This window comes from Eubalaena glacialis, chromosome 3 (genome assembly GCF_028564815.1).
Source record: "Eubalaena glacialis isolate mEubGla1 chromosome 3, mEubGla1.1.hap2.+ XY, whole genome shotgun sequence".
NCBI lineage: Eukaryota > Metazoa > Chordata > Mammalia > Artiodactyla > Balaenidae > Eubalaena > Eubalaena glacialis.
In genome coordinates this window covers 184852711-184877260 of record NC_083718.1, presented here as the reverse complement: position 1 = coordinate 184877260, position 24550 = coordinate 184852711, and the positions used below count along the sequence as shown (strand labels likewise).

The 24550-nt window shown below is 40.8% G+C and overlaps 1 protein-coding gene across 6 annotated transcripts in view; it reads left to right on the top strand.

Moving 5' to 3' along the window:
- The window catches only part of PRDM2 (PR/SET domain 2), a 118538-nt gene that overhangs the window by 5788 nt on the left and 88200 nt on the right, over positions 1 to 24550 (top strand). For 4 of the 6 annotated variants that reach the window (XM_061184929.1, XM_061184922.1, XM_061184923.1 and 1 more), the window contains exons 2-3: positions 8390 to 8463; positions 24266 to 24380. In XM_061184929.1, the coding sequence (XP_061040912.1) occupies positions 8455 to 8463; positions 24266 to 24380 (124 nt within the window). In that variant the 5' untranslated portion in view covers positions 8390 to 8454. Of the gene's footprint in view, positions 1 to 8389; positions 8464 to 24265; positions 24381 to 24550 lie in introns of those variants that run through there. The other 2 variants (XM_061184927.1, XM_061184925.1) reach the window with 2 other exon arrangements.

The window sequence follows — 24550 nt, the reverse complement described above, 5'->3', positions numbered from 1 at the left end:
TCCTATCAATTTAACCTTCCTAAACTGTTAGGCATTGCTTTGTTTGTGGCACTTCTCAGTCAGAAACTCCTCTGGGGCAAGTTGCCCACCCCAGGTGGCCGAAGCTGCCTTGCTGATGGGCAGTCCTGAAAGCAGGCTCTTTCCCTGGCCTCCTGCCTGCATACGTTCACCGGCTCTGCTTTTAAGTAATCCCTCTTCCGTCTTTCTCTGAAGACCCTCAGGGCCTGTGGAGTGGGTCAGGAGGGAGGCTGGTGGATAATAACTCCTCCCTCACTACCTGGGGAACGTTACCCACAGGCCAAGTTTACTTTTAATCTGGAACTTAAACGCCCCTAGAACTATCCCATCTAGCCTATCACTGCTCTGCACACACCCTCACTTGAGTGGCACTGGCTGGCTTACTATAGCGGATGGCACCGAGGGGTTGTCTTTCATCCTCTGTATCGTACATGGGGGGCGGGCATTCCTCTTTACCTTGAAACGAGAACCACGAATAATTTATTTTGAGGAAGCATACTTCCCTTTAAACAATAAAAATTCATGTGTGTGCAGAGCTTCTTAAACTGTAGAGCAGTACACTGACATTGCTCTGCAAACAGTAGGTGTTGCTATTATTTTAAAATGCTCTTGAGAACAGAAATAGTCACATATTTAGAGGATAGGCTCCAAACCTCAGTTTTATTTAAAGTAGAAGAGTCACTCCCTACCAAAATAATAATAAACTCTTGGGAGAAGACCTCTAGAATCTTGTGGTGATTGTGAGCCCGGCATCTTAGTGAAATATAGTTTAAGTTGTCACTTTATCTGGTGTAACTTGTGATTTTGCTCTATGTTATTCACTTATGAATTTCGGAAGCCTCCGTGTCATTTATGTGTAGTTTGTGGAGGGTGAGTTTTCCTATGTATTTTATCGTGTAGGAAAAACCAAAAAAGTTCCGAGCAGCCACTTGTAAAGTGACTGTATTAATGCTCAGAAAGTGAGAAAGTGCATACTTGAGAGCCGGGACAAGAGCCTCACGTTACTGAAGCCTTCTTCCCTTTTAAAGGAGATTCAGAAGTATTTTGGGGGTTCTTGAAAATCTCTCAATTTTAAATGTTTAATCACATAAGTAACATCTGCTTTGGCAACTCCAGTGGAAGAAAAATAACTCAAAGGGGTCAATTGAGAACTCATTTTATTTTGGGAATTGTGAACTATCATGGGGCATCTTGCTTTTAGAAAATTTGTGTTTGACTTGGAAGCTTGGCATTTGAGTGTTAGGAAAGAATCGACTAATTTTCCTTTTATAATAATTTAAAGTTTTTACACATCTAACATAGGGAAAATGTTAGAAAAGTATCATTTCATAGGAACTTCTTTGAGTTCAATGCTGTTTTGTAGAATATACAGTCAACAGTTGGTTCAGCTGTCCTTTTCTGGGGAGAGATGGGAGTTGTAATAATGATCTTGAATCTGTGCACAGTTCTCATCAGACAGCAGGGACTGGCTGGAAAGATGGAAAAATGGAAAGCATTTGTAGAATTACTGTAGAAACCCTAAACAAAACCTGAAATTTTTGATGTAATAAATTACACGTTCAGCGTAATATAATGACATAGATGTATACATTTAGTCAAAAGAATAGGGAGAGCGTATAATAGTAGCCATCCATAACATCACCAGGTAAATGATAAGTAATCAGCAATTGCTATACATTTATTGCTAAGCTAGCTCTTTATTAGTGGATGCTTGGAGCAGTGTTTTTTGAAAAATTTCCTTTTAATTTTTTTTTTTTTTCAAGTGAAGGGGAGATATTCTAGGGGAAGAAAAAACCCCTGAAGAGCCATAATCTAAATTTGGATTTACAGTACTCTCCTAGTTTATCTGCTGGTCTCTTATTTAACATTCTGCTGTGGTGTTGTTTAACTTAGATGTTTCAAACAAAAACTCTATAATCAACCTCATTGTCTCACCGGAGCTCTGTGGCTCTGAAGCCATTCAAAACAGCGGACCTTCTGGTTTTCCCCTCAGTTCTGTGGAAACTGTGTTGTCAATATCGAATTCTCTCACCTGGAGTGAATTCTCTAAACTCTGCTTCCTTATTTAGGTTGGTGTCAGGACACTGCTCTATGAATTTGGGGAATCAGGCTCTGGGATATTTGTCTGTGGTATTCTGGGCCTCATTGAGGAAACCAGTTTATTGAAATGGGAGAAATCACTGGTTTATTTGTGAGCATTCTGTTGTCTTTGTATCTCTTAATATACACTTTAGGTGGGGAAATTCCTCTGTGTGATATGCTTTGTTATACCATTGCCTTTTGCCTTGGGTGGAAATCATTCTAGAGGGTAAGAAACATGAGCCGTTTAAAGCAGTAAGAGTTCATATTCTCTGATTTACCAAAGAATTACCAAATCTTTGCTGTATTCTCAGTCTCTTTACACACACACACACACACACACAAACACACAGACTCCTTATGCTGAAAATGATAAACATACCAGTTTTGATTTTTTCCACTTTAGCTTATTTAATTTGGTGATATAGTCTGCTTTTTAAAAGGAGAGTTGGGGGTATATTTTTCAGTGTGAAACTGGATGTTCTGGATGATTATTCTTGTGAAATTTATATATTATTTTAGAAAAGGAAAATGAATGATTTTTTCATTTAGCAAATTCCTAGGCAGATTCAATGTTTATGAATTATGTGCTTTTGCTTAATCCAACGAATAGATGCTAAAAGTTTTCATATTGATAGCTAGAGTTTATAGATTGTAACTTGGTGATTCCATTCTTCTGGTAGGAATTATGAATGGTAGTTTTTTATAGTGAGTACATCAGCTGTGTTTGTTAACAAAAACTGCGTTTGAGAAGTTGGCATAATTTAGATATTTTGCTTATTTTTCTATAAGTTTCTGGATTGCAAGAATCTTTTGGTTGAGAAAGCTAAGATCAGCGTTAAGCACTGTAAATCTACTCCGCAAAAAGCTTAATCATCTCTGTGTTTACTACAATGATATTCATTTACCATGAGAGATCTACTTTATGTAGTGATTAGTTTTAGAATAATTTTTCTTAATGTAGGTCATAAACTTTCCAAGACTCCTTTTACAAAGTGATATTTTTAAAACTTTTTTTTTGGCATCTAGTCCATTTTTCAGTGTATTTATGATTTTAAAAATTTTGATACAGTCATGCTAGTTCTCTTATTTCTGTTTTACTCTTTGTCCGTAAGCTATGTGTTGCTTCCTGAATCTTAAAAGTTAGTTTCGGGCTTTCCTGGTGGCGCAGTGGTTGAGAATCTGCCTGCCAATGCAGGGGACACGGGTTCGAGCCCTGGTCTGGGAAGATCCCACATGCCGCGGAGCGACTACGCCCGTGAGCCACAACTACTGAGCCTGCGCGTCTGGAGCCTGTGCTCCGCAACAAGAGAGGCCGCGATAGTGAGAGGCCCGCGCACCGCGATGAAGAGTGGCCCCCGCTTGCCGCAACTAGAGAAAGCTCTCGCACAGAAACGAAGACCCAACACAGCCAAAAATAAATAAATAAATTTATTAAAAAAAAAAAAAGTTAGTTTCTTCTGAGTCTTGATGTTACAATGTGGGATTTTTTTGTAATCTAAGAGAATAATTACAATACTAGTAACCTCTAAGTGAATGTTGCAAATTTGATTATTTTCCAGATAGCCCAAAAGATCTAAACTGATTCAAAAGAATAACTGTAAAGTAATTATCAGTAACTTATAGGTGAATATGCGAATCAAATAATTATTTTCCTAATTCTTTCCCTTTCCTCCCAGACTTAAACTAATCTTAAAGAATCTGCTATTGCTTTTTCTTTAAAGGCTTTTCATATAGTTTTGTAGGCTTCACAAGTCTGCAAAGGACAGATACGACAGATTGACGTGTTAGATGTATTGCATTAATGTTAGTTTGTGTCTATCTTTTTTTAATCTGCCTTATCTCAGAGGATGGGTGATAGAGGTATGGCTGGGGCTGCAGAGCCGGTCTGACCCTGGGACTCCATATTTCTATGGGGTTTCCTGCATATTTCTAGATTTTCTGGTCTCTGGCCTCCATGTCAGATGACAGCAGCTTAACAGTTGCTGAGGTTGTCTTGACTTTCTAAGGGACTGGCATTTGAATAAAGACCCTAATTATTTTATTGTTGCTGTATTCATACTGATCATGTATAATCAAATCATCTTTATGATATTATTAAGCTAAATATTTGTAATGAAGATTTGCCCTAGAAATTAAAAGCAGTATCTTGAAAAGTTAAGTACGTGTATATTATTCAAACCTTGGATCTGTTAAATCAAGATCAAGCTCTTAGTTTTGTAAGAGTGTACGCTGTTAGTAAAGTATAGTTGGTGATAGAAATTCACATGCTCTAAATTTGTATATCTGTCTAATATACTTTATCTGAAAAACGTCAACAGGTAGAATAGAAGGGGAGTGTAGACATACTAAAGAAGATTTGGTCAGGCATAGAAATCCAAAAAAGAAACTAAGACAGAATCCAGGGCCAGAGAAGTCCTAGGGATTTTAAGATTTTCGTTATTTACCATTGGAAAACTGAAGGCACTTTATTAAGCGTTTTTTAAAGTTTGATAGAATTATTAAGTTTCGGTGACAGATGTGGAAAGATTTCTCTCTGCTTCTACACTGATAGGATTGATACTTCAAGTTCTTACATTTGGTAAAACTTAGACCTTGAGATACCTGAGTTAGATAAGGGGGTACATAAATCAATGCTATTGAAGTCAACACTGAATATGAAAGGTACGTAGAATTGCCATGCACTTCCAGAGGGGTTTTGCAATCCTGGAGGAATCTTAAGGAAGTTATTCCAATGACAATGTTTAGAATCTATAGTTGCTCTAAAATATATTATCATATTGTAGCTAGTACATGATTACTACAGTTCAGAGGTTCTCCACTGGGAGGGTATCTGGGGATGTGTGTAGGTATTTTTGGTTGTCAAAATGCTCGGAGGGACTGCTGGCATTGATTACGCAGGGCAGTGCTGAGTGGCCTTAATGGAAGGGACAGTCCTGCACAAGAGCTCTCCAGCTCAAAATGCAGTGGTCCTCTGTTGAGAGGGACTGCTAAAATCTCAGTTCTTTTCTTGTAACATCCCTTGTTTTTAGTATAGTTTAATAAATCTAATTTAAAATATCATTTGAGAAGTCAGTGTCAGATTTGCATTGTTCTTGATTATTGTAAAATATTTTAGATATATAATTTGACAGTGTTGTGAGTCAAGAGGGAGAAAGAAAAAAAAATGAGGGTCTGGTTTTTAGCAATTAGGATTAGAAGTGATAGAGAGGAGGCTCTAAGCATACAGGCTCATTGTGAACCCTTAAAGAAAGAGGTGTTAAGATCCTCTGGTCTCTGGAAAGAAATGATGGGTGCATTCCTGTTTGGACAGAGAGGGAACAGACAGTGTAGAAAGTCAGAGAGAAGATTATTAATATCTGAATTATACTGTAACTTTTTTATTAAGAAAAAGATTCATTGAGATAAATGAAAGACTAAGATGTTTCCAGTACTTTAATATTTTAGTTATTCATTTTTAGATGTCGCAGTATCTAAGTGGTTTGGTTTGTGCCTGTGAGCCAGCAACTACAAAACGGGAGGAAAAGGAAGGGAAGATGTTTTAAATAAAGAGCGAAAAACAGATGAAAAGCAGATGGAAAGAAGGAGACAGCATCTCAGAAAATGGCAGCTCCATTCTTCCATGTCCTTAGGATAAAAACCCTGGTGTCATCCTTCACTTCCTCTCTTTTTTTCATACATAGTATCGAATCTGGCAGCAAATCCTGGGGACTCTATTTTAAAAATAGATCCAGGATCCAATGACTTCTCATACCTCCTCTGCTACCTGGGCCAAGACACTATCATCTCTTGCCTATATTGGGGCATTAGCCTCCTAAGAGGTCTGCTTGCTTCCACCCTACCCCCTTACAGTCTCTTTTTAAATCTAAGTCACACTAGGTCACTTCTGCCACCTTAAGCCTCCCAGTGGCTTTCCATCTCTGGTTGGAAAAGCTATAGCCATTCTGGTGAACAGCGCTTACCTTGCAAAGCCTGTGCTTAAATCTGCCTCCCCTGTTCCCCTCTCCACCCTGTACCATCACCTCCTGCACTAGGCCTCTCGTCTACTGTGTACAGTCTTACTCCCTTATCATGCTCCTCCCGTATCCCTTCCTGACTCTCAGCTCTTCTCCTTCCAGCTTTTAGCAGGTGTCCCTTCTCAGTGAGGCCTTCTCTGACCATACTGATGGATTCACAGGCAGTGAGATAGAGACAGTTTATAACCCCTGTATCCCTGTCCTTCCTCTCCACGTGCCTCTCCGTTTTTCTCTAAAGCATGTTCATGATCTGACTTACTGCACATTTTACTTGCTTGTTTGTTTCCTGTGGTCCCCTTCCTGAGAGGGCAGGGATCCGTGTGCTGTCTGTTCAGAAGCAGAGCCTGGCACGTAGTAGGTGCAAGGTGAGGCAAGAGTAAGAAGCTGGTGAAATATGGTTAAGAAACCATAGCAGACACCAAAATTATGATACTGTGGCGGAGTTATCTTAACTTCCTTGAGTCTGTGTCGTTAGTTGAGAGACTAACCTTGTGAAAATTAACAGAGCTGATTTATTTGACAGTAGCACAGTGCCTGCTAGTCTTAGAAGAAGCTTCATAAATGATACCGATGATTCCTGTGAGAAGGAAAAGACAAACCAAAGGAAATGATAAAGCATCTTTTCAAAGATCTTTTTCATTAAAACATTTGCATTTTACTGCAGGTTTTTTCTCAAAGCGAACTCTTCGTGGCCAACGTTAGTAAATCCACCTCTGAAAGTTTAGTGAGAGGGCAGATGAAACCCGTGCCATTTCATTCACTTCTGGGGCCCTAAGGTGTCACACAAGGTCCTCCTGGTGGAATTGTACGGCTGTCAGTAGGCATTTGGTAGAGGGGGTCGGGCGTGCACGCCTCAGGGGCCACTAATCTCATCACTGTTTGACAAATACACATTTTAAACTTCATAATGATTTCAAGTCTCATAGAAAAGGATGGATTATATTCAATAAAGGATGCATATATTAAGGAAGGACATGTTAAAAATATGTGAGAAAGATGCTTAATGTTAAAATTTAAAGGAATGGACTTCATGGGTTAACCACCAGTTTTCTGAAATTGTATTCACTGAGTATTTACTTCATAAAAGTTTATATTTGTATAGCGCTGAGCTCTCTAACAAATTCCAGGTTATCAAATACATTCCCTGTGCCAGTTATGAATAAAAACTAGTTCAGGTGACCAGGCCCTAGCTTAAATCTAGTGCCTTTGTTAAAGGTGATCCAGGTGAGTGTGGTTAAAGAGCTCAAGGAAAAAAACCCAAAACGATCCATATTAATGAAATGGGGTGAAACGTCAAAGCACTATTCTTTAGGATAGTGGGCAGGCTATCTGCCCAGTGGCAGGTATATTCTCGGGCGAATAATGTCCCTGAATTATACTTTCTTTGGTTTATTAGCAGTTAGAACATGAAGTTACAATGTGAGCGGAGTCTTGTGGGTCTAGGAAGGAAACATAAATATAGGTAAATTCGTGAAGAAATAGAATTATGCTTAATGATGTGTATGTATACATGCTGCAAACAAGAATATTACAGTGGAAGTGCTACTCTCATGATTTTCATGTATTATGAATGACATCAAATGACTCCTAAGAGAGAACGTTGCAGAAAGGACCATCTTCATAGGTTGTTATCTAGAGACAGGTACGTCATTTGCATTTCCAAGAAATGATTTTGTCTTCTTGTTACTATACTATGAATAAATTGAAGAAAATTTTTAAAGGAATAAGTGTAGGTCTTTCCAAACAGCTTTTATTAAAACATTTGCATTTTACTTCAAAGTTTTCATTCTTTTCCTCAAAGAGAACTCTCCATGGAAATGTTAGTAAATCCACCTTTCTACTTCAGGAACTTGAAAAACAAAATAACGTATAGGGGTCTAATTGTGTTTGTATTCAACACAGTATTGATATAAGTAAAAGAAGAACATTTACATTGCATAATAAGTTACTCAGCACTGCTTTGTGTTTCTGTTAACAAAGCTAATTTATTTCTTCTTAGGGATGATTCAGTTCCAAAGCAAAAATTTGATGTCATTCTAATGAGTCTGCTCTCAATTGTAGAGTACAATGAAGCCTCAGTAAAGAATAGTAAGACATCTATTTTATTGTAGATAATAAATCTGCAAAGTAAGTTCTCAGCATATATTGAAGTTGATCTGTCATGGAGTTGCTTTATGAATAGCCCTTTGAGCAAACTCTACAGTTCTGTATGTAGTTTTAAATCACTGTAAAATTGTAGGCAGGTACATATCACAATTGTCTGTTTTTCTTTTTAGGGCTCATGTAATCAAAGAAGTTTCTTTGTTGTGTGTATCTTTTCAGAACACAACAGGAATTGAAAATGAATCAGGTGAGTTTAAAAATAAGAATTTATACAAATACATTACCTAGATGTTAGACCAGTTCTTGATTTTTAAAAGATAGTAACACACACCTTCATTCCTCCCAGATTTTCCTTTCTGTTTCTTAATACCATTCATTAGTTCATCATTTTCATAGTGTGTGTTTGTTCGTGGAGTGTGCATTGTTTTGGCGTGATTTGGCGTTTCTGTGGAACCCTGAGTAGAGGACTCATTCGTAGGGACCTTAGTTCAGACTTTCTTTTTTTACCTTCCCTGCCACACTCTAGTGTTATTTTTTTGTTTTTGTTTTGAAGCTTATTAAGCTTTCATTTTTAGTACTTTTTATTTTGTAATAACCCATTGGTTGCACAGGGAAAATTGGAAGTTATTTTTAGAGACCAAAACTGAATGGAAAACTTTAAGCATTCTGTCCTTGAAAAACCCGTTTAGAATAAAAACAAGAGGGCAGATATTGAAATGTAAGATGTATTTCTCCTTACAGGAGGGTGTGGGATTACCTGGAGATTAAACAATTCTGCTACGGGTATTTCTGTAGCCTCAAGGGTGTTCTGATGAGTAGAACCAGTTATGTAGATTTTATATGTTCTAAAGTAGGATTCTTATTTTCTGGTCTTAATATCATTTCACTTGCAGTTATAGAAATGTATGGATATCAGAAACATTCTCTTTTGAAATCTTTATAAAACTCTTTTTTTTTAAAATATGAAGGACAGAACTTAAAAGTGTGAAGTCTGTAATTTTTGGTGTTTAGCTTAAAACTATCAGGCTTGAAAACATTTTGTACTCTCAATCAACTGAAACTTCGGACACCTTTTTTACCATTTACAGGTGCGTCTAACTGGAGCTCACAACTCCAATTTCATTAAGTGACCAAGTTTAATAAATTCAGTCCTGTGTTGGGGTTGAGAGGCGTGAAGTTTTTGGAATGGATTCTTTTGATTTCTTTTCATTACTTTCTTTATCAAAAATTCGTTGATTTTAATGCAGAGGTCTATACGTCATAAAACATGAATCTGGCAAACACATGGGGCACATGGTTGCTATTATTTTAAAGCTTGCAGATTTACTGACATGCTTTTGAAGGCAAATTATTTTTGAAATGGTGAGATGGGGGAGGGAAAAGAGAACAGAATGGATTGTTCATAGCCATTGTCCATCAAAGTTACGTGCGGATATATGTCGTAGAGTTCATTTATTTTCCTTTTTTAAGATTGAGTCTTAACGCTGACCTGGTCTCCCCATGGAACTTGCTTTCCTACTGCCTCGGAGCTGTTGTTAGAGGAGTCTCGATTCTGGATTGGAACGATGGTGAATGCTTCCAAAGTGGAATCCAAATATTGACATCACTTAGGTTGCATCACTCTTCAACAGCCATTTATTTCAGGTGGCTAACTGTGCTAAGCTAATAATATTTCATTTTGAATGTGTTTAGACCTGTTTGACACCTCACACTTTCGCTTTAATATTCCATTTATATCAGAAGGACTCGTGTTTGAAGAAAGTCCACATGCCATTCAAAGGAGTCATAGTAATAACCATTTCTTGTTTTGGATCTTTTACAATTTGGTTTTGCTCTTGACAAGTTTTAATATCAGATCTACAGAGGACTGCCTTTGATGCCAAATGCCAAGTATCAGTGGAAAAGTGTCCTCTTATGTTTCTAGTGGCTAGCACATTTCTGATTTGGGTGTCATTTAAATGGCTTGGTAGTAGTGAAACTTTTATTTGGATTATAAAAATTGTCCGCTTTTTATGAGTAAAATTTTCAGCATCATTAGTTATATTTTTATTATTTGAGGAGTATTAGTCCCATGATATTGAGACCTGATTACTATAGCATGACATACAATCTATGAGTGTTTTTCAGCAATTGTCCCAGTGATTTTTAAAAATTAAGAATTGTTTCAGGACACTTCATGTTTTTCCCTCTTGTATTTATTCTTATTTTCAGCCAGTGAAATTGAGCAGTAAGTGCTTGAAAAGCTTCAAAACAACTACACAAAAATTCAGGTATTAAAAAAGTTTTAACTTGAACCAGATTGATTTTTAATTAAAATCTTGATGGTGACGTTAGGGTTAGATTTTTCTCTCTAGGGACTGATCAGCATTGCTTTGGTGAATTTTAGCTGTCAGATCTGTCTCTTATGATTGGTGTAGTTTCTAAGACAATAGCACAGAATCTTTCATTCATACATGCCTGACAGCTGAGTTTTAGGAGCCAAAGGATCCCAGGAGTGAGCATACCATATTGTTTACAAGTGAGTCCTTTAGAAGAAACAGCAGAGTCCAAAGCCTCCTGACATTTTAAACACTGACTGTTGAAGCAGCAGTTTGAACTGCTGTCTTATCAATATGTTCCAAGTCGTTCCTGGTGTGGCTAGCCGGGCTCTCCCTCCACCCTCAGCCCTGGGCTCCACAGAGCTCCAGACCCACATGCTTTTTGTCCTTCTTTCTCTTTCTGTCTGTTCTCAGCACTTACCCCTTTCTTACTATCTCTTATCTTTCTAATTAGAATCCAGCCTTTGCAGCCACTGTATCTCCTCCCCTCACTCTCCATTTTCTTTTCTTTCCACTTTCAAATTACAGATATCCTTTACTTGCTTCATTGTCATTCCACACCCATCCCTATTAACTTTGAGTTGTTCCACTATTCTTCTTATCATTTCCTAGATTTATCTAGGAGAATCCAGAACTTTATAAATGGCTGTCTCATGGACAAAGAGTTTAGAATGCTTTACTTTGTAGAACATCCAAGGTGAGCAAAGTTCCATAATGCAAATATGCTCTTAGTCGCTTAAAGTAGATGTTCTAGGGTTTAATGCCACTTGCTACGTAGTGAGTGCTTAACCAACATGCCAGGCACTGCAATGCGTATTACATACATATTCTTTCAATTCAGTCTTTTGCAACCACTCTATGAAGAGTAGGTATTATAACTATTTTATGGATGAAGACATTAAGGCCAGAGGCCCGTGATCACTCAAACAGTAAGTGATAGAGCTCTGATTCACTCAGATTCAATCTGAATCTGATTCTCATTCAGGCCAGTCAGATTCCAAAGCCCAGGGGTTCTTGGTCACCATGCTATACTGCTGTACCAGTCAGGATAAGCTGTGTTATGCTGCACTTACAGACAGGCAGCTCCAAAATCTCAGGGTCTTACACAGCAGCCATTTATTTCTTGTTCTTGCTGCACATCCAGTGTGGATCTGCTGTTTTAGTTGCTTAAGAACCAAGGATGATGGAGGCTTTGTCTCAGTACATGTTTCTTCTACTTCTGCTTAATTGGCTAGAATTACTCCAATGGTTGCATTGAACTTAAAACTCAAGTGGGGAAAGCAGTGCAAACCCATCAGGTGCTTGGGAGGAGAAGAGAACTATAATATTTAGGTACAGCCCCAGTGATTTTTTTTTTTCCTGCTTTATTGAGATATAATTGACATATAACATTGTGTAAGTTTAAGCCCTAATGGTTTAATACTGCTGTCTTGATTACTAACTTATTGAATCACACTTAGTTTTTTTTTTAAAGAATCTTTATATAACTCAAATTGTTACTAATATATGAAACTTTTTATCAGTATAGTAGTTTTATGATTGCAGCATCTCTGTATACTGATCAGTCATCTATGGGAGGGGTCCCCAGCCCCTGGGCGGCAGACCGGAATTGGGCCGCACAGCAGGAGGTGAGTGGTGGGCGAGTGAGCAAAGCTTCATCTGCTGCTTCCCATCGCTCATGTTCCCACCTGGACCACTCGCCCCACCGCCCCCGTGGAAAAAATTGTCTTCCACGAAACTGGTCCCTGGTGCCAAAAAGGTTGGGGACCACTGGTCTATGGTATCGCCAGTGATCAGTAGCAAAGCAATTTAGCGTTCCAAACCTGTTTTAAAGTTTTACTTACTAAAATAACAGAAGAAGCTTTTAATCACTGATGCTGCAGACCCAACCCTGAGAATTGTGATAAGCCATCAGAATAATGGAAAGATCCATATTCCATTACTTCAGCTGTTGTGAATGTTCTCTCATCCCCTCATTCATCCTGCATAGACTGCATCCCAGTGTGTTGTGGATTCTGCCTTCAGGGAACTAGGTAGGCAAGGGCTCAGCTTTGTAACACATACTTTTAGAGGGAGACAGTTGAAAAGCAGGATGACAAACAAGATAATTTCAGATAGTGAAAAGTGCTCTGAAGACAGTGAAATAAGGTAACGTGATAAAGAATGATGGGTGGAGAGGTTCTCTGGATTACATGGTCAGGGAAGGCTGTTCTGAAGAAGTGATTAATAATAGAACAGAGACTCAAGTCATAACCCAGAGCCAGATATATGAAGATCTGGGGAAAGAAATTCTAGGCAGAGTGAACAAACAGTGAGTGCAAAGGCTCTGAGGTGAGACTGAGCCTGCTGGTTCAAGGAACGGAGAGCAGGCCAGGGGCTGGAGCTTGACGAGCATCAGGGACTCTGGACAGGATGAAGTGGGTGTGAGGGATGAGGGCCAGATTTATAGGGCCTTCAGGGCCGTGAGGAGAAGTTTATCTTCTATTCTTCTAAATGCAGTGGGAAGCCACTGGACAGAGACATCTGGTTTCCACTTTTTAGAATATCGTTCTTCCTGTGCTGCAGAGACTGGATTGTTAGGGGCAAGAATGTAGTAATATGTTTGTTCACTATTAACACCATATTCGAGGACAGTTGCTTTAGTTGGAAGCTTAATGGACCTGCCAGCTTTTTGAAAGAGGGTACTTTTGAAAGTGTTTTCAGAACTATTTGACTGCTGTTCTTTTGCAGAGATGGTGTATAAGATTTTCTTGTTCTGTGTCCCCATCTGCTTGTTGTTAATTGCAGTCGTACTCATTCCTTAACCAAATACAATTTAATGCTATTTTAGGAAACTGAAGCTTGTTTGATTTTTTTTCCTCCATTGTTTGCCCCCAGAATAGTAACTAAGAGTATTGTTTGCGAGTCTAAACAAAGAAGAATTGTTCATGGAATTTGAGTGTGTTAATACTCTCTGATTCTTGCATGTCTTTTGCTGGTGACAACAATTGCTATGGTGATTAGTATTAGTCTGTTGTGGCAGGAATATGTATCTTAGTGTGAATATACAATGTTGTGTTCTTAATATTAAGGGATGTGGAATCTGATCTCTCCTGTCACCCACTGCTGTTGCTCCCCAGTGATGTAAGAAACGAGGTGCTTTAATTAAATAGGTTAAAACTGATGTAGTCATTTATGATCAGTCTTTGGATGAAGTGTATAAAAGGAGTTACTGATATAAATTTAAATGAAATACCAGTAAAGCTTGCTTATTCTTATATTTTAAAAAATAAAGACATTAGGGACTTCCCTGGTGGCGCAGTGGTTAAGAATCCGCCTGCCAATGCAGGGGACACGGGTTCAAGCCCTGGTCCAGGAAGATCCCACATGCCGCGGAGCAACTAAGCCCGTGTGCCGCAACTACTGAGCCTGTGCTCTAGAGCCCGCGAGCCACAACTACTGAGCCCACGTGCCACAACTACTGAAGCCCGCGCGCCTAGAGCCCGTGCTCCGCAACAAGAGAAACCACTGCAATGAGAAGCCCGTGCACCGCAACGAAAAGTAGCACCCGCTCACCACAACTAGAGGAAGCCCGCGCGCAGCAACAAAGACCCAACGCAGCCAAAAATAAATGAAATAAAATAATTAAAAAAAAAAAAAGGAACTCTATTTAGCATCTTTAAAAAAATAATAATAAAAATAAAGACATTAGTATGTGTTGCCTGTGTAAGATAGTGCATACAGCCTTATGTAATAGCAGTCAGTGCCAGTGTTCTGATACATATTAAACACAGTGACTGTTTATTTGAGAGTGTGAAGAGAGAGGTGTAGGGAGGAAGTGGAGCAGGCTGGTTCCAGAGCACACGTGCCTGAAGCAGAGCGGATGGGGTCAGAGAGGTGTTGGGTCAGACCTGTGGTCATTGTGAGGACCAGAGTGGACTTTGCTCAGGGAGATGGGACACCTTTGGAGGTTTTTGAGCAGAGGAATGCTTGACTTGGGTTAAAGAAAAATCTTGAAAAAAATTTTTTTCTATGGCATTGGTAATTTTGTTCTTTATTTTCTCAGAGCATTAAAGTCTCATTTTAGCACGCTTTAAAGAGGAGAGTATAGGATTCATTTACTTATTTTACTTTAAAAATCAACTTTGAGGTATAATTTATGTGTAATGAAATATACTCATTCGAAGTGTTGAGTTTTGACAAATGTCTACACTCATGTAACCACCATCACTGTCAAGATATAGGACATTTCCATCACCCTCAAAAGTTCCTTCTTGCTGTTCTGGAGTTAGTCCTCCCCTGAGCCCCTACCCCAGGCAACCACTGATCTGCTCTCTGTCCCTGTGGTTTGGTTTTTCCCATTCTAGAATTTCAGGTCAATGGAATCATATAGTATGTGCTCCTTTGTGTTTATCTCCTTTTGGTCAGTGTATGTTTTTGAGGGTCATCCATTTGTTGTGCATATTAGTGGTTTATTCCTTTTACAGGAAATATTTTATGGGAGACCATCTGACCATCTAGATAAATCTGTTCATAGTCATACTTCTAAAGATTTGGTGAAACTGTGGGATGGCTACTATCTTTCGTTTTAGGTATCTCCCCTGCTTTTTTTCTAATCCTAAAAATATATATGGTGTAAAAAATTAAAACCACTTTTGCTGTTGTAGCATATTATTAATATAGAATTATATTTTTTGTAGGTAACTATAAATACAAATTTGACACTAAAGACATTTTTAAAAAAGCCTTCCAAGTAAGGTGATTCCAATCTGTTGTTATTACTTAAAACTCAACTAGTGAGTGTATAGTTTAGGAAACTAATGCATTGAATAATGATGGCCCTTAAATCTCATTTTGAATCATGTATTTTACTAGGTAAATTAGCAATTTTTATAAAATCCAGGACATTGTCTTTCCAAATGAAAATATTAGATTATTTCTGAAAGTTGAAAAAAGAAATTAGCAACTTGAATAGCATTTCCTTACATAACTGTGGAAGGAACTGTGGCAGAAGTCTTACATTTTTTGTTGTTCTGATATTAATGCTTTGGTAGAGAAGGTTATAGGGTTGTTTAGCTCTGCCTCACCTTTGGTGTCTTGTGACTCACATTCCCCTCCAGCTGTGTAAACTTGGGCAAGTCACTTGCCTTCTTGGTATTTGTTTCTCACCTGTTAAATAGGGATAATAGCGGTGCCCATTCCATACGATTGTGGGCAAGAGTAAATGAGTAATAAATGAAAAGCGCTAAGGCTAGTGCCCGGCATATAGGGAACACTGTAAGTATTGTTATTATCATCTTCAGCCAGTAACCAAGTCTTGATTCTGCCCTGTAAAATACCTTCTAATCAATGTTACTGCTTGAGTACAGACCGAGACTGGCACAAGGGTTTGTTTGGTTTTTTTAAGGTTTTTAATGTCTTCCTTGTTTACTAAACCTCCTAATTGATCGTCTCACCAACAGTCTGTCTCTCCTCGTGGAATCGTTTTCCATGTGCCTTGAAGTACTATATGTATAGAGCATAAAGCTGACCATACAGGAAGCCAGAAAAGTGGACAATCCTGCATTGTTTGGAATGTCTTCATGGAGGAACTGGGATGTGAACTTGACCCGGAAGGATGTAGAGGATATTGACTGGTCAGAGGAATTGAGGGTCAGAAGGACCAGTGGTCTGGGTCACTGTAGGCTGGGAGAGCCCCAGAGGAGAAGGAGGACCTAGGCTGGTGAGGGCAGGAAGAGCCAGAGGGTTGTGCCTGTAGGGGCCAGGAAGGAGCTTTTTTTTCTTTTCTTTTTTTAAAATTTTTTATTTATTTATTTTTATTTATGGCTGTGCTGGGTCTTCGTTTCTGTGCGAGGGCTTTCTCTAGTTGTGGCAAGCGGGGGCCACTCTTCATTGCGGTGCGCGGGCCTCTCACTATCGCGGCCTCTCTTGTTGCGGAGCACAAGCTCCAGACGCGCAGGCTCAGTAATTGTGGCTCACGGGCCCAGTTGCTCCGCGGCACGTGGGATCTTCCCAGACAAGGGCTCGAACCCGTGTCCCCTGCATTGGCAGGCAGATTCTCAACCACTGCATCACCAGGGAAGCCTCAGGAAGGAACTTTTAAGAGTAAAATGGGGAGTTTTCTTCCAATAGAATTTTTTTTTTTTTTTTAAATCTGTGGGTATACCAAACAAACTATCTGACTTGAAAGGCTGTAGGTCCACAGTTTGCTGCTTTGGATGAAGGTAGTTTGAGAAGTTGCAACTCAGTCTTGCCAGTAACAGACTCACTGGGAGGCAACAGAAAGCTCCTTTTCCTGCTCAGCCCCCACTCCATTCCCACCCTGCATCAGAACCTTCTGGACAAGGGGCACGGGTATGTCAGGGTGAGAAAGCTCTCAGGTACCTCATTTTCTTTGCTTCCCTTGAACTGTGAACGTTTCTAAAACCAGTAGAGGAACTACAGGATTTTATTTAGAATGTTTTTAAAAGAGTTTTGAACCAGATACTTTATAGGTTGATTAATAGAGAAGGCAGAGGGTTTGGAGAAGTTGATATGGAATAGACTAGAAGCCAGAAGACTTTGTCACATCTTGTTACTCCCCTGCCCCAAACCTTGCAGTGCCCCACCCCTCTCCAAAGGCCGGCTGGTCTCCGCACCTTGGTCGTGAAGGTTCTGCAGGGTCTGGTGGCGGCTGCCTCTGCTTTCTCCCTGGCTCACTCTGACCTGGCCACGGTGGCCTCTTTTTGTTCCTGAACTTGCCAAGCCCTTTGTCCCCTCAGGATGTTTCTTTGGAATGCTCAGTCCTTCACACATGGCTCCTTCTCATCTTTCAAGTCCAGGTCTCTATGTCATTCTCTGAGATGCACTTGCTCCACCCCCAGCTACCCTAACTAAAGCAGAGTCCCCTCCTTATCTCTGTTTATCACACCCTTTCTTGCAGTGGTCCCGGTGGGAACATCCCGCCGGTCTCCCACGTTAGGCTGTGGGCCGCAGGTGGGCAGGACCCCACGTCCTCCTTGTTGCTTTCCTAGGTTCCTAGGGTAGCGCTGTGGTGGCACGTGGGACAGAGACTGGACATTTGTTGGATGGGTGGGGATTGCTGTGCTATTTCAGCTTTAAAGGATGGCGGCGGCAGGCTCTGGAGGAAGGGATCAGATGCAGCAGATTTTGAAGCCTCACCAGCAGCGTTTGACTGTTGACCTCTCTCCCTTCCTTGAACCTTTTCCTGGCCTTTCTGATACCTCACTGCCTCTGGGCTGTCTTCTTCTAGGCCTCCTCTGCTGCTTTCACTGTGGGATAGTGGCGTCCGGAGGGCTCGTCCTCACTCTTCTCTTGCTCTCGGCTCTCCAGTCTCATCCACTCCCCTGGACTCCGTTACCAGTCGAGCCGTATCCACTTACAGCCGTCTCTGCACCTGGACCTCTTGGCATTGACTGCCAGACACTTGTTTATTTGACTGTTCACTGCAACCACTGCTCTGAGCTACGCATCCTGTGCCGGGCTCCGGGGGCAGGACGAGTGAAACAGACCTGCCCTGTGTGTCTGGGACCTCGGCTTTGCCTCTGGTGGAGAGGCCATCAAACAGGCCAACCCGTCAGTGCGTCAGAGTGCAGCGTGCAGCGAGAGGCGAGAGCGTGGGAAGCAGGCCTGATGGGGACCCTTGCCCGGTAGGACAGTGGAGACAGGCTTCCTCTGGGTAGGGCGGGGGCCTGGAGCACCGACACACACTGGCTCCCTTAGGAGTCCTCAGGCCTTGATGGGGTCGCAGTCCCACCATCTGGGGCTTAAAGCAAAGGGTAGGAACTCTGTTCTCCTTGTCCATCCTTGCAGGAGCCCTAACAGGGGCATCAATGATAAGTTGTTGCCTTTAGTATTTTGAAGCCACTTAACTCAGTTTGTTCTAGTCTGTTTTACTTGTTCTCCTTTGGTGAGTAGCAATGAAACCTTAAAAAAACCAAACAAACCCATGTGCGTATAGGGGAGCACGCCCTCCAGTTGTTCTCGGGAAGCTTGGCACGGGGGGAGGCGGGGCGGCACAAATATGTGGGTCCAGCCTCTCCCCTCGCGCCTCGCGCCACCACACCCTCCTGTTCTCTGCCTCTCAGTCCTGAGATGGGAGGTACCGGAAGGTCAGGGGTGGTCTTCCTTAGTTCCAGCCATTCTCAAGCTTTTTGTTTACGTGGATTGTGTATTTGGATATTTACCATGACATTGAAACAAATTTTAAAACTTTGGGGGGGAAATAATTCTAGATTCACAGGAAATTGCAAAAGTAGTAGAGTCCTGTATGGTCCTCTGCACTCAGCTTCCCCGATGGTAACGTCTTAACTCTGGTACAGTATCAATACCATGGAATCAACTTGGTATAGTGATGTTAGTCAGACTACAGGCCTTATTCATGACTCAGAAAATTTAAAACACAAGATTAAACAATCACACATTCCATTAGCCAGTGGAATGATGGCATCATCACATGTCAGAGCCTCCAGAAAACGCACCTGTACACATCTGAGAGTGAAAAAGGCAGATAACATCTTAGTATTATTATAAAAATGGCTCTGACCTTGTGGACCCTCGAAAGGGCTTCCCAGGCACCACCGGATTATAGTGCGAGACCCCACTGGTTTAGTAGTTAAAATGTGGACTCCTGTCTGGAATTTACCTTGGCTCCACTACTTTATGTAATTGGGGAAAGTTACTTGACAGGGCTACTCTTAGGCATGGTATTTGGGATTCTTGCTCCTGAAGCGTGACTGTCTGGGTTTGAATCCTACCTCCGCCACTTACTGGCTGTGAGTATAGGCAGGTTTCAGTTTCATCTGTAAAATGGGGTTATAAATGAACCCGCAGCCAGCATGATAGTGTAAAGATGAAATGAGGTGCTGTAGAAAGAGCTTGGAATAGTGTCTGATTAGTATCCTGAATACTCACTCCATCAGCGTTAGCTCTGACTATGGAGAGGATTCGGCGAGGAGATGTGCAGAAAGTGCTTGTTAGCACAGAGCTTGGCCCAGAGGAAGGAGTGAGAGCCATGTTCCCTGAGCTCCCCATGATCCAGCATGGGAAGGTCATCCTCGGCCAGAGGAAGAGTATTGCAGGAAAGTGTAGAAGGACCTTTAAGAGGCTCCACAGCAAGGTCAAAGCTGGAGATTCCAAATACCTGTAAGGTTTCTTGTGTTAGGAAGCAGAATAAGAGTTCCTCTGCCAGTGAACCTCTTGAGAAGGGGGCCTGGGTCAGCTGTATTAACCGTAGTATCTTCACCGCCAGCACATGCCAGCCCGGAGCAGGCACGCGGGAAGTGTTTGTTAGTGATTGAATGGTGGACAACTTGTGGCCATTAGTTGGGGGAGAGAGGGGATATTGACTTTCTTTAACTTTGAGGTAGGAAGTTGGAGGCATGGAATTAAGGAGGTCAATTAACAGTTAATAACTAACTTACTAACTTAAACTTACTACGTTAAATTTAATACATACCAATCCAGATCAGTTCACTGATACTTGTTTCATTAAGTAGGGAATTAAAGAGTTCTTAGGTTTTCTATTGCATAACAGGAAAGTAGAGAAGTCCTCGTAGCTTCCCCCGTGCTTATCACAGTGGTCAGTGTCAGAAACCCTTGAAATGGGAATGTGCCTTTATTCTGGGACGGCAGGGATGGGGTGCTGGGAGGCCGTTGGCCCCTCTGGAAAGAGGAGCAGCCAGGGTTCCCTCCTGGAGTGTGCAGCCTGGCCTCCGGCTGCTTACCTTCTACCCCTCTCATTCTGTGTGGTTCACGGTTCTCCAGTGGCATCACCCCCCCCCCCACACACACACACACACAGCACTGGCCTCTCTTCTCTTCCCCGCTCTGCTGTGGACACATTGGTCTCTTTGCCTGTCTGTTCTCTGAACACACCACGCTTATTCCTAACTCAGCAAGGTCCTTTCCTGGCCTGTTTTTCCTGCATATTGTCACACGATTCCCTTCCTACTGCTAGAGAGGTCTTCCTTAAGCCCTCTGTCTAAAATAGCACCCTAGCCCTTCTCCCATCACTGTGTCCCCTTCTTGTGCTTGATTTCTCTTCAGAGCATCAATAAGTACGAAGCATTGTATATCTTTGATTTTGTCTGTCTTCTTCACTAGAGTAATAACATTGTTAAGGCATATGTGATGCTTAAAACGTTGCCTGGCCCACAGAAGGGACTCAGAAATCTTTTAATAAATTAACTGGACGTTACAGTTTCTTTTAGACAAAATCAACCTAAGAAGTATTCCCAGGATTGTGATTCTTTAGTGTAAGCACCAAGATGACCCTGTTTAGAGTATGGTATTACATCTAATACTATCTATCTATCTATCTATCTATCTATCTAATACCATATATATATATATATATATATATATATATATATATGGTATTAGATGTATATATATATATATAAAAGAGATGTGTGTGTGTGTGTATATATGAAAGAGATCCCAGTTTATGAGTGTGTTGGGAAGAGAAATTTTCTTTTAAATGTTCTTTTGTTCCAAAGGTTTACTTGTAAACTGGTTGCTTGGAATTGAGAGCATATCTCATTTTCTAAAAAAAGGATCCTTACATTGACCCAGAAATACCTACCTCAAATTCAAGAAATTCAGGCACTCATAGAGAAAATGCTTTCAGATAGGTGACTCTGCTATTTAATTTTTTCCTAGCCTTCTTTTTCTAAAAAAAGGTTTAAGTTAACTTGCAAGAATCATTTATTCATTCAAGTACTTAAGTGACGACAAACATTTCAAGTCTGTTGCTGAGCACTGGGAATGCAACATCCAGTAAGATGGACACAATCTGTCTTCCCTGCAGTCTGACGGGGGAGGTGCATTAAACACATAATTATACAAGTAATTATTTAAAATTGTGGTAAGAGCTATGAAGGAAAAATAAGGAAGGGGGAGAGGGTGGTCCTGTTTAGGCAAGCCGTCCTACCTTCTTCTACTTCTGATTTCCTAAAGATGTTCCATGCAGTTTGCAGCCATAGCCACTGCAGTGGAGAGTCCAACAGCCGGAGTGGTGAGAGGAAGGCCCTGGAGCTGGCCAGTGTCTGGACTGAGGTCCTCCGGTTTTAGTTGAGTCCCTTTGTGGTGTGAAGGGTACTGAAATAAACAGGAAAAAAGGCTTTCCTCTACTAACTAAAGGAACCGAAATTAAAAATAATGGTTTTGCTGAAAGCAACTAAATACGTGTATGGGAACTTTCCTTATTTCTTTTTCCTGTGGCACTTCTGCTGAGATCCTTTATATTCACAGGTGTCTCAGAAATTTTAATATCCATGATCTTCAACTTATCCTCAAGTTACAAATTTCCTGTGGGAATGACCAATCCTGCTTTAGGCGCCATCTCCTGTTGACATTTCTGGGGAAGTTTGGAGGTTTTAGGGCAGAGGTTCTCAGATTATATTCCAGCAGAATCTTTTCTTTTTTTAAATCTTTGCTTTATTGAGGTATAATTGACGAATAAAATTGTAAGATGTCTAAAGTGTGTGTACATCGTGGTGGTTTGATATACCTATACATTGTGAAAGAATTCCTACCGTCTAGTTAATTCACATACCCATCACCTTGCATATTTATCTTTTTCTTTTCTTTTTTTCGGTGAGAACATTTAAGTTCTACTGTCTTAGCAAGTTTCAGTTCTATAATACATGCTGTCAACCATAGTCACCATGTTTTACATTAGGGCCTCATACCCGATCTAGCAGAATTTTAACTGCGAATACCACAGTAGTTATGGGCTCGGGCTCTGGGGATAGACAGACGGAGTCTCAAATCCTGTCCTTGAGCAGCTTGGACCACTTCCCTAACCTCAGTTTCCTCATCTGTGTGTGTGGTGAGGGAGAGGGGAGCTGGGAGGGGGCATTGACAGTGCCTGCCTCTTGGGCTTTCTGGAGTAAGCTTGCACACAAGATGGTTAGCACAGTGCCTTGCACTGAGGCCCGAGGAAGTTCCCGGTACACATATTAAGTCATTAATATTATTGTAATACTGCCTGGAAGTATCAGTTTGAGTTGGCTAATGCACTGTCTTTTCAAAGCTTCTGGGGAGGTTAAGTGGTGTCAGATGCTTTAAAATCTTCGCCTGGGTCCCGTCTGAGAAAGGGGAAGAAAATTCCCACTGACTGTGCTAACTGGCCATGTGCTAATAGAGGACTCATCACTGCGGCTAGTACTTGTTAATATTGTGTAATTTATCCAAGTTAAAAATAATTATTATGTAGCCTAGGGTAGCAACTACCAATTTAATACCTTTTCCCTCTTTGGAAAAATTTATTCACGTTTCCAGAATTCCAGTTTATACATTAAAATTTTTAAAACGAGGGCACTGTATTTAGAAGTGAGAAATTTGTGTGCTAAATCTGTTCACACTTTAGCTAATGAAAAATACCATAAGACCATTTTCTGGGGCAGTTTTGATATTCCCATGTCTGGGAAGGCATTGAACTTGTGCTTGGTGATACTGTCAGGACCAAGGCATAAATCAAGCAGGATGGAAGTGTTTGTGCTTCTGGAGTGTATGTACCGTCACCTTTGCCCTGTCCAGGGAATGAACCCTAGTCCCTCGATGCCCACTTTTGCACATTTCAACTCAAAATAGCACAGCAGACCTTCATAATGACATGCTTGTTGCTGCGGGATTTATTTCTCTCGAAGCAGCCTATTGATATGTATTTTTAAAAACTGAAATGCTAGGAGTACAAAAATTTGGATGATATTCTTTTCTTGGCACAAAACATTCTTAAAAACTACAAGATCTTCGTTGTTCTGGGAAAATTAATCTTTTTAGCTTGGGGTTTGCTTTTTTGCCTCTGTTGGTTCTTTGAAAGTCCTTGAGAAATGTTTCCCTTTGCACTGAAATAAAAAACATTCAGACTACAAAACCCATCATTCTTGGCGGGGTCATGATCTGCACATCAGTTCTTCAGGGTATATGTGGTGCCAGTTAATAGCCACTTGATTTTCCTTTGATTTGAAAGTTATTTTTAGACTAACAGTCATGTTCTATGAGTTGGCTCAAATCTCCCCTTTCCATTACCTTACATACATATATCTAATAGTAATCTTATTTCTTAAGAATTTTGGCATATACTTAGTAATTTCTAAATTCTCTATTTCTTAGAGACTTTATGATATTGTGGGGACTTTGCTATTTAGTTACTTGGTATACAGTCGTATAGTACTGTTTCCTGGAAAGGTCCCACTTCCTTGGAGGGCCCAGAATAAATTGTAGTGTTCTTGCTGGGAATCCTCAAGCCTGTCAAGGGGTTGTTGCTGGAGGGATGAAAGCATGGATGGGATGGGGGGTCCGATTGGCTGGCATGGCCTTTACAGCATGTGCCAACAGTGTTCATTTAAGTAGGGAGTGCTGGTTTTTATTTTTTTAATGTCCTTAAATGCTGATGGTAGCCTATGACTTAAAAGTAAGCTTGAGCTGTATTTTGCTGCCAGATTCTGTGGGAGCTTAAAACAATATGGTGCCAGAGGTCTACATGGTTTTAAAATGGCCACAGGTGGCTGGAACAAAATAGATTAACACAGACATGCTTGAAGGTTACAGTGGTTTCCTTTGGAGACTCACAGACACAAGCATCAAAGCAACTCCTGAAACGCTTGACATCATCATCTTAGTCTGGCTTGCCAGCTTCGGGTTTCAGTTACATTTTTGCTTATTTGCTTATTGGGCCAGAAAAAAATCAAAACGGAACTGGGTGTTCTTCCTTTTGCTATTATCCTTCTGCTGCTTAACTTGCAGAACGCTGAACCTGTGGCAGCCGCCGAGACCCTGGCCGAGGTGCCTGAACATGTGCTTCGAGGCCTTCCAGAGGAAGTGAGGCTTTTCCCATCTGCTGTTGACAAGACTCGGGTTGGTGAGCACTGGGGTCAGAGAAGGAGAGGGAAGGGAGGGCAGGCTGTGGCGAGGCTTCCTCTGGGGCTTCTCAGGTAGGGAGCTCACTCTAAAAGCAACACATCTATACTCTGACTCAGAAGATTATGTTTTCCAGTTAAGAATCCAGGGTGGACATAGATTATAAAATTA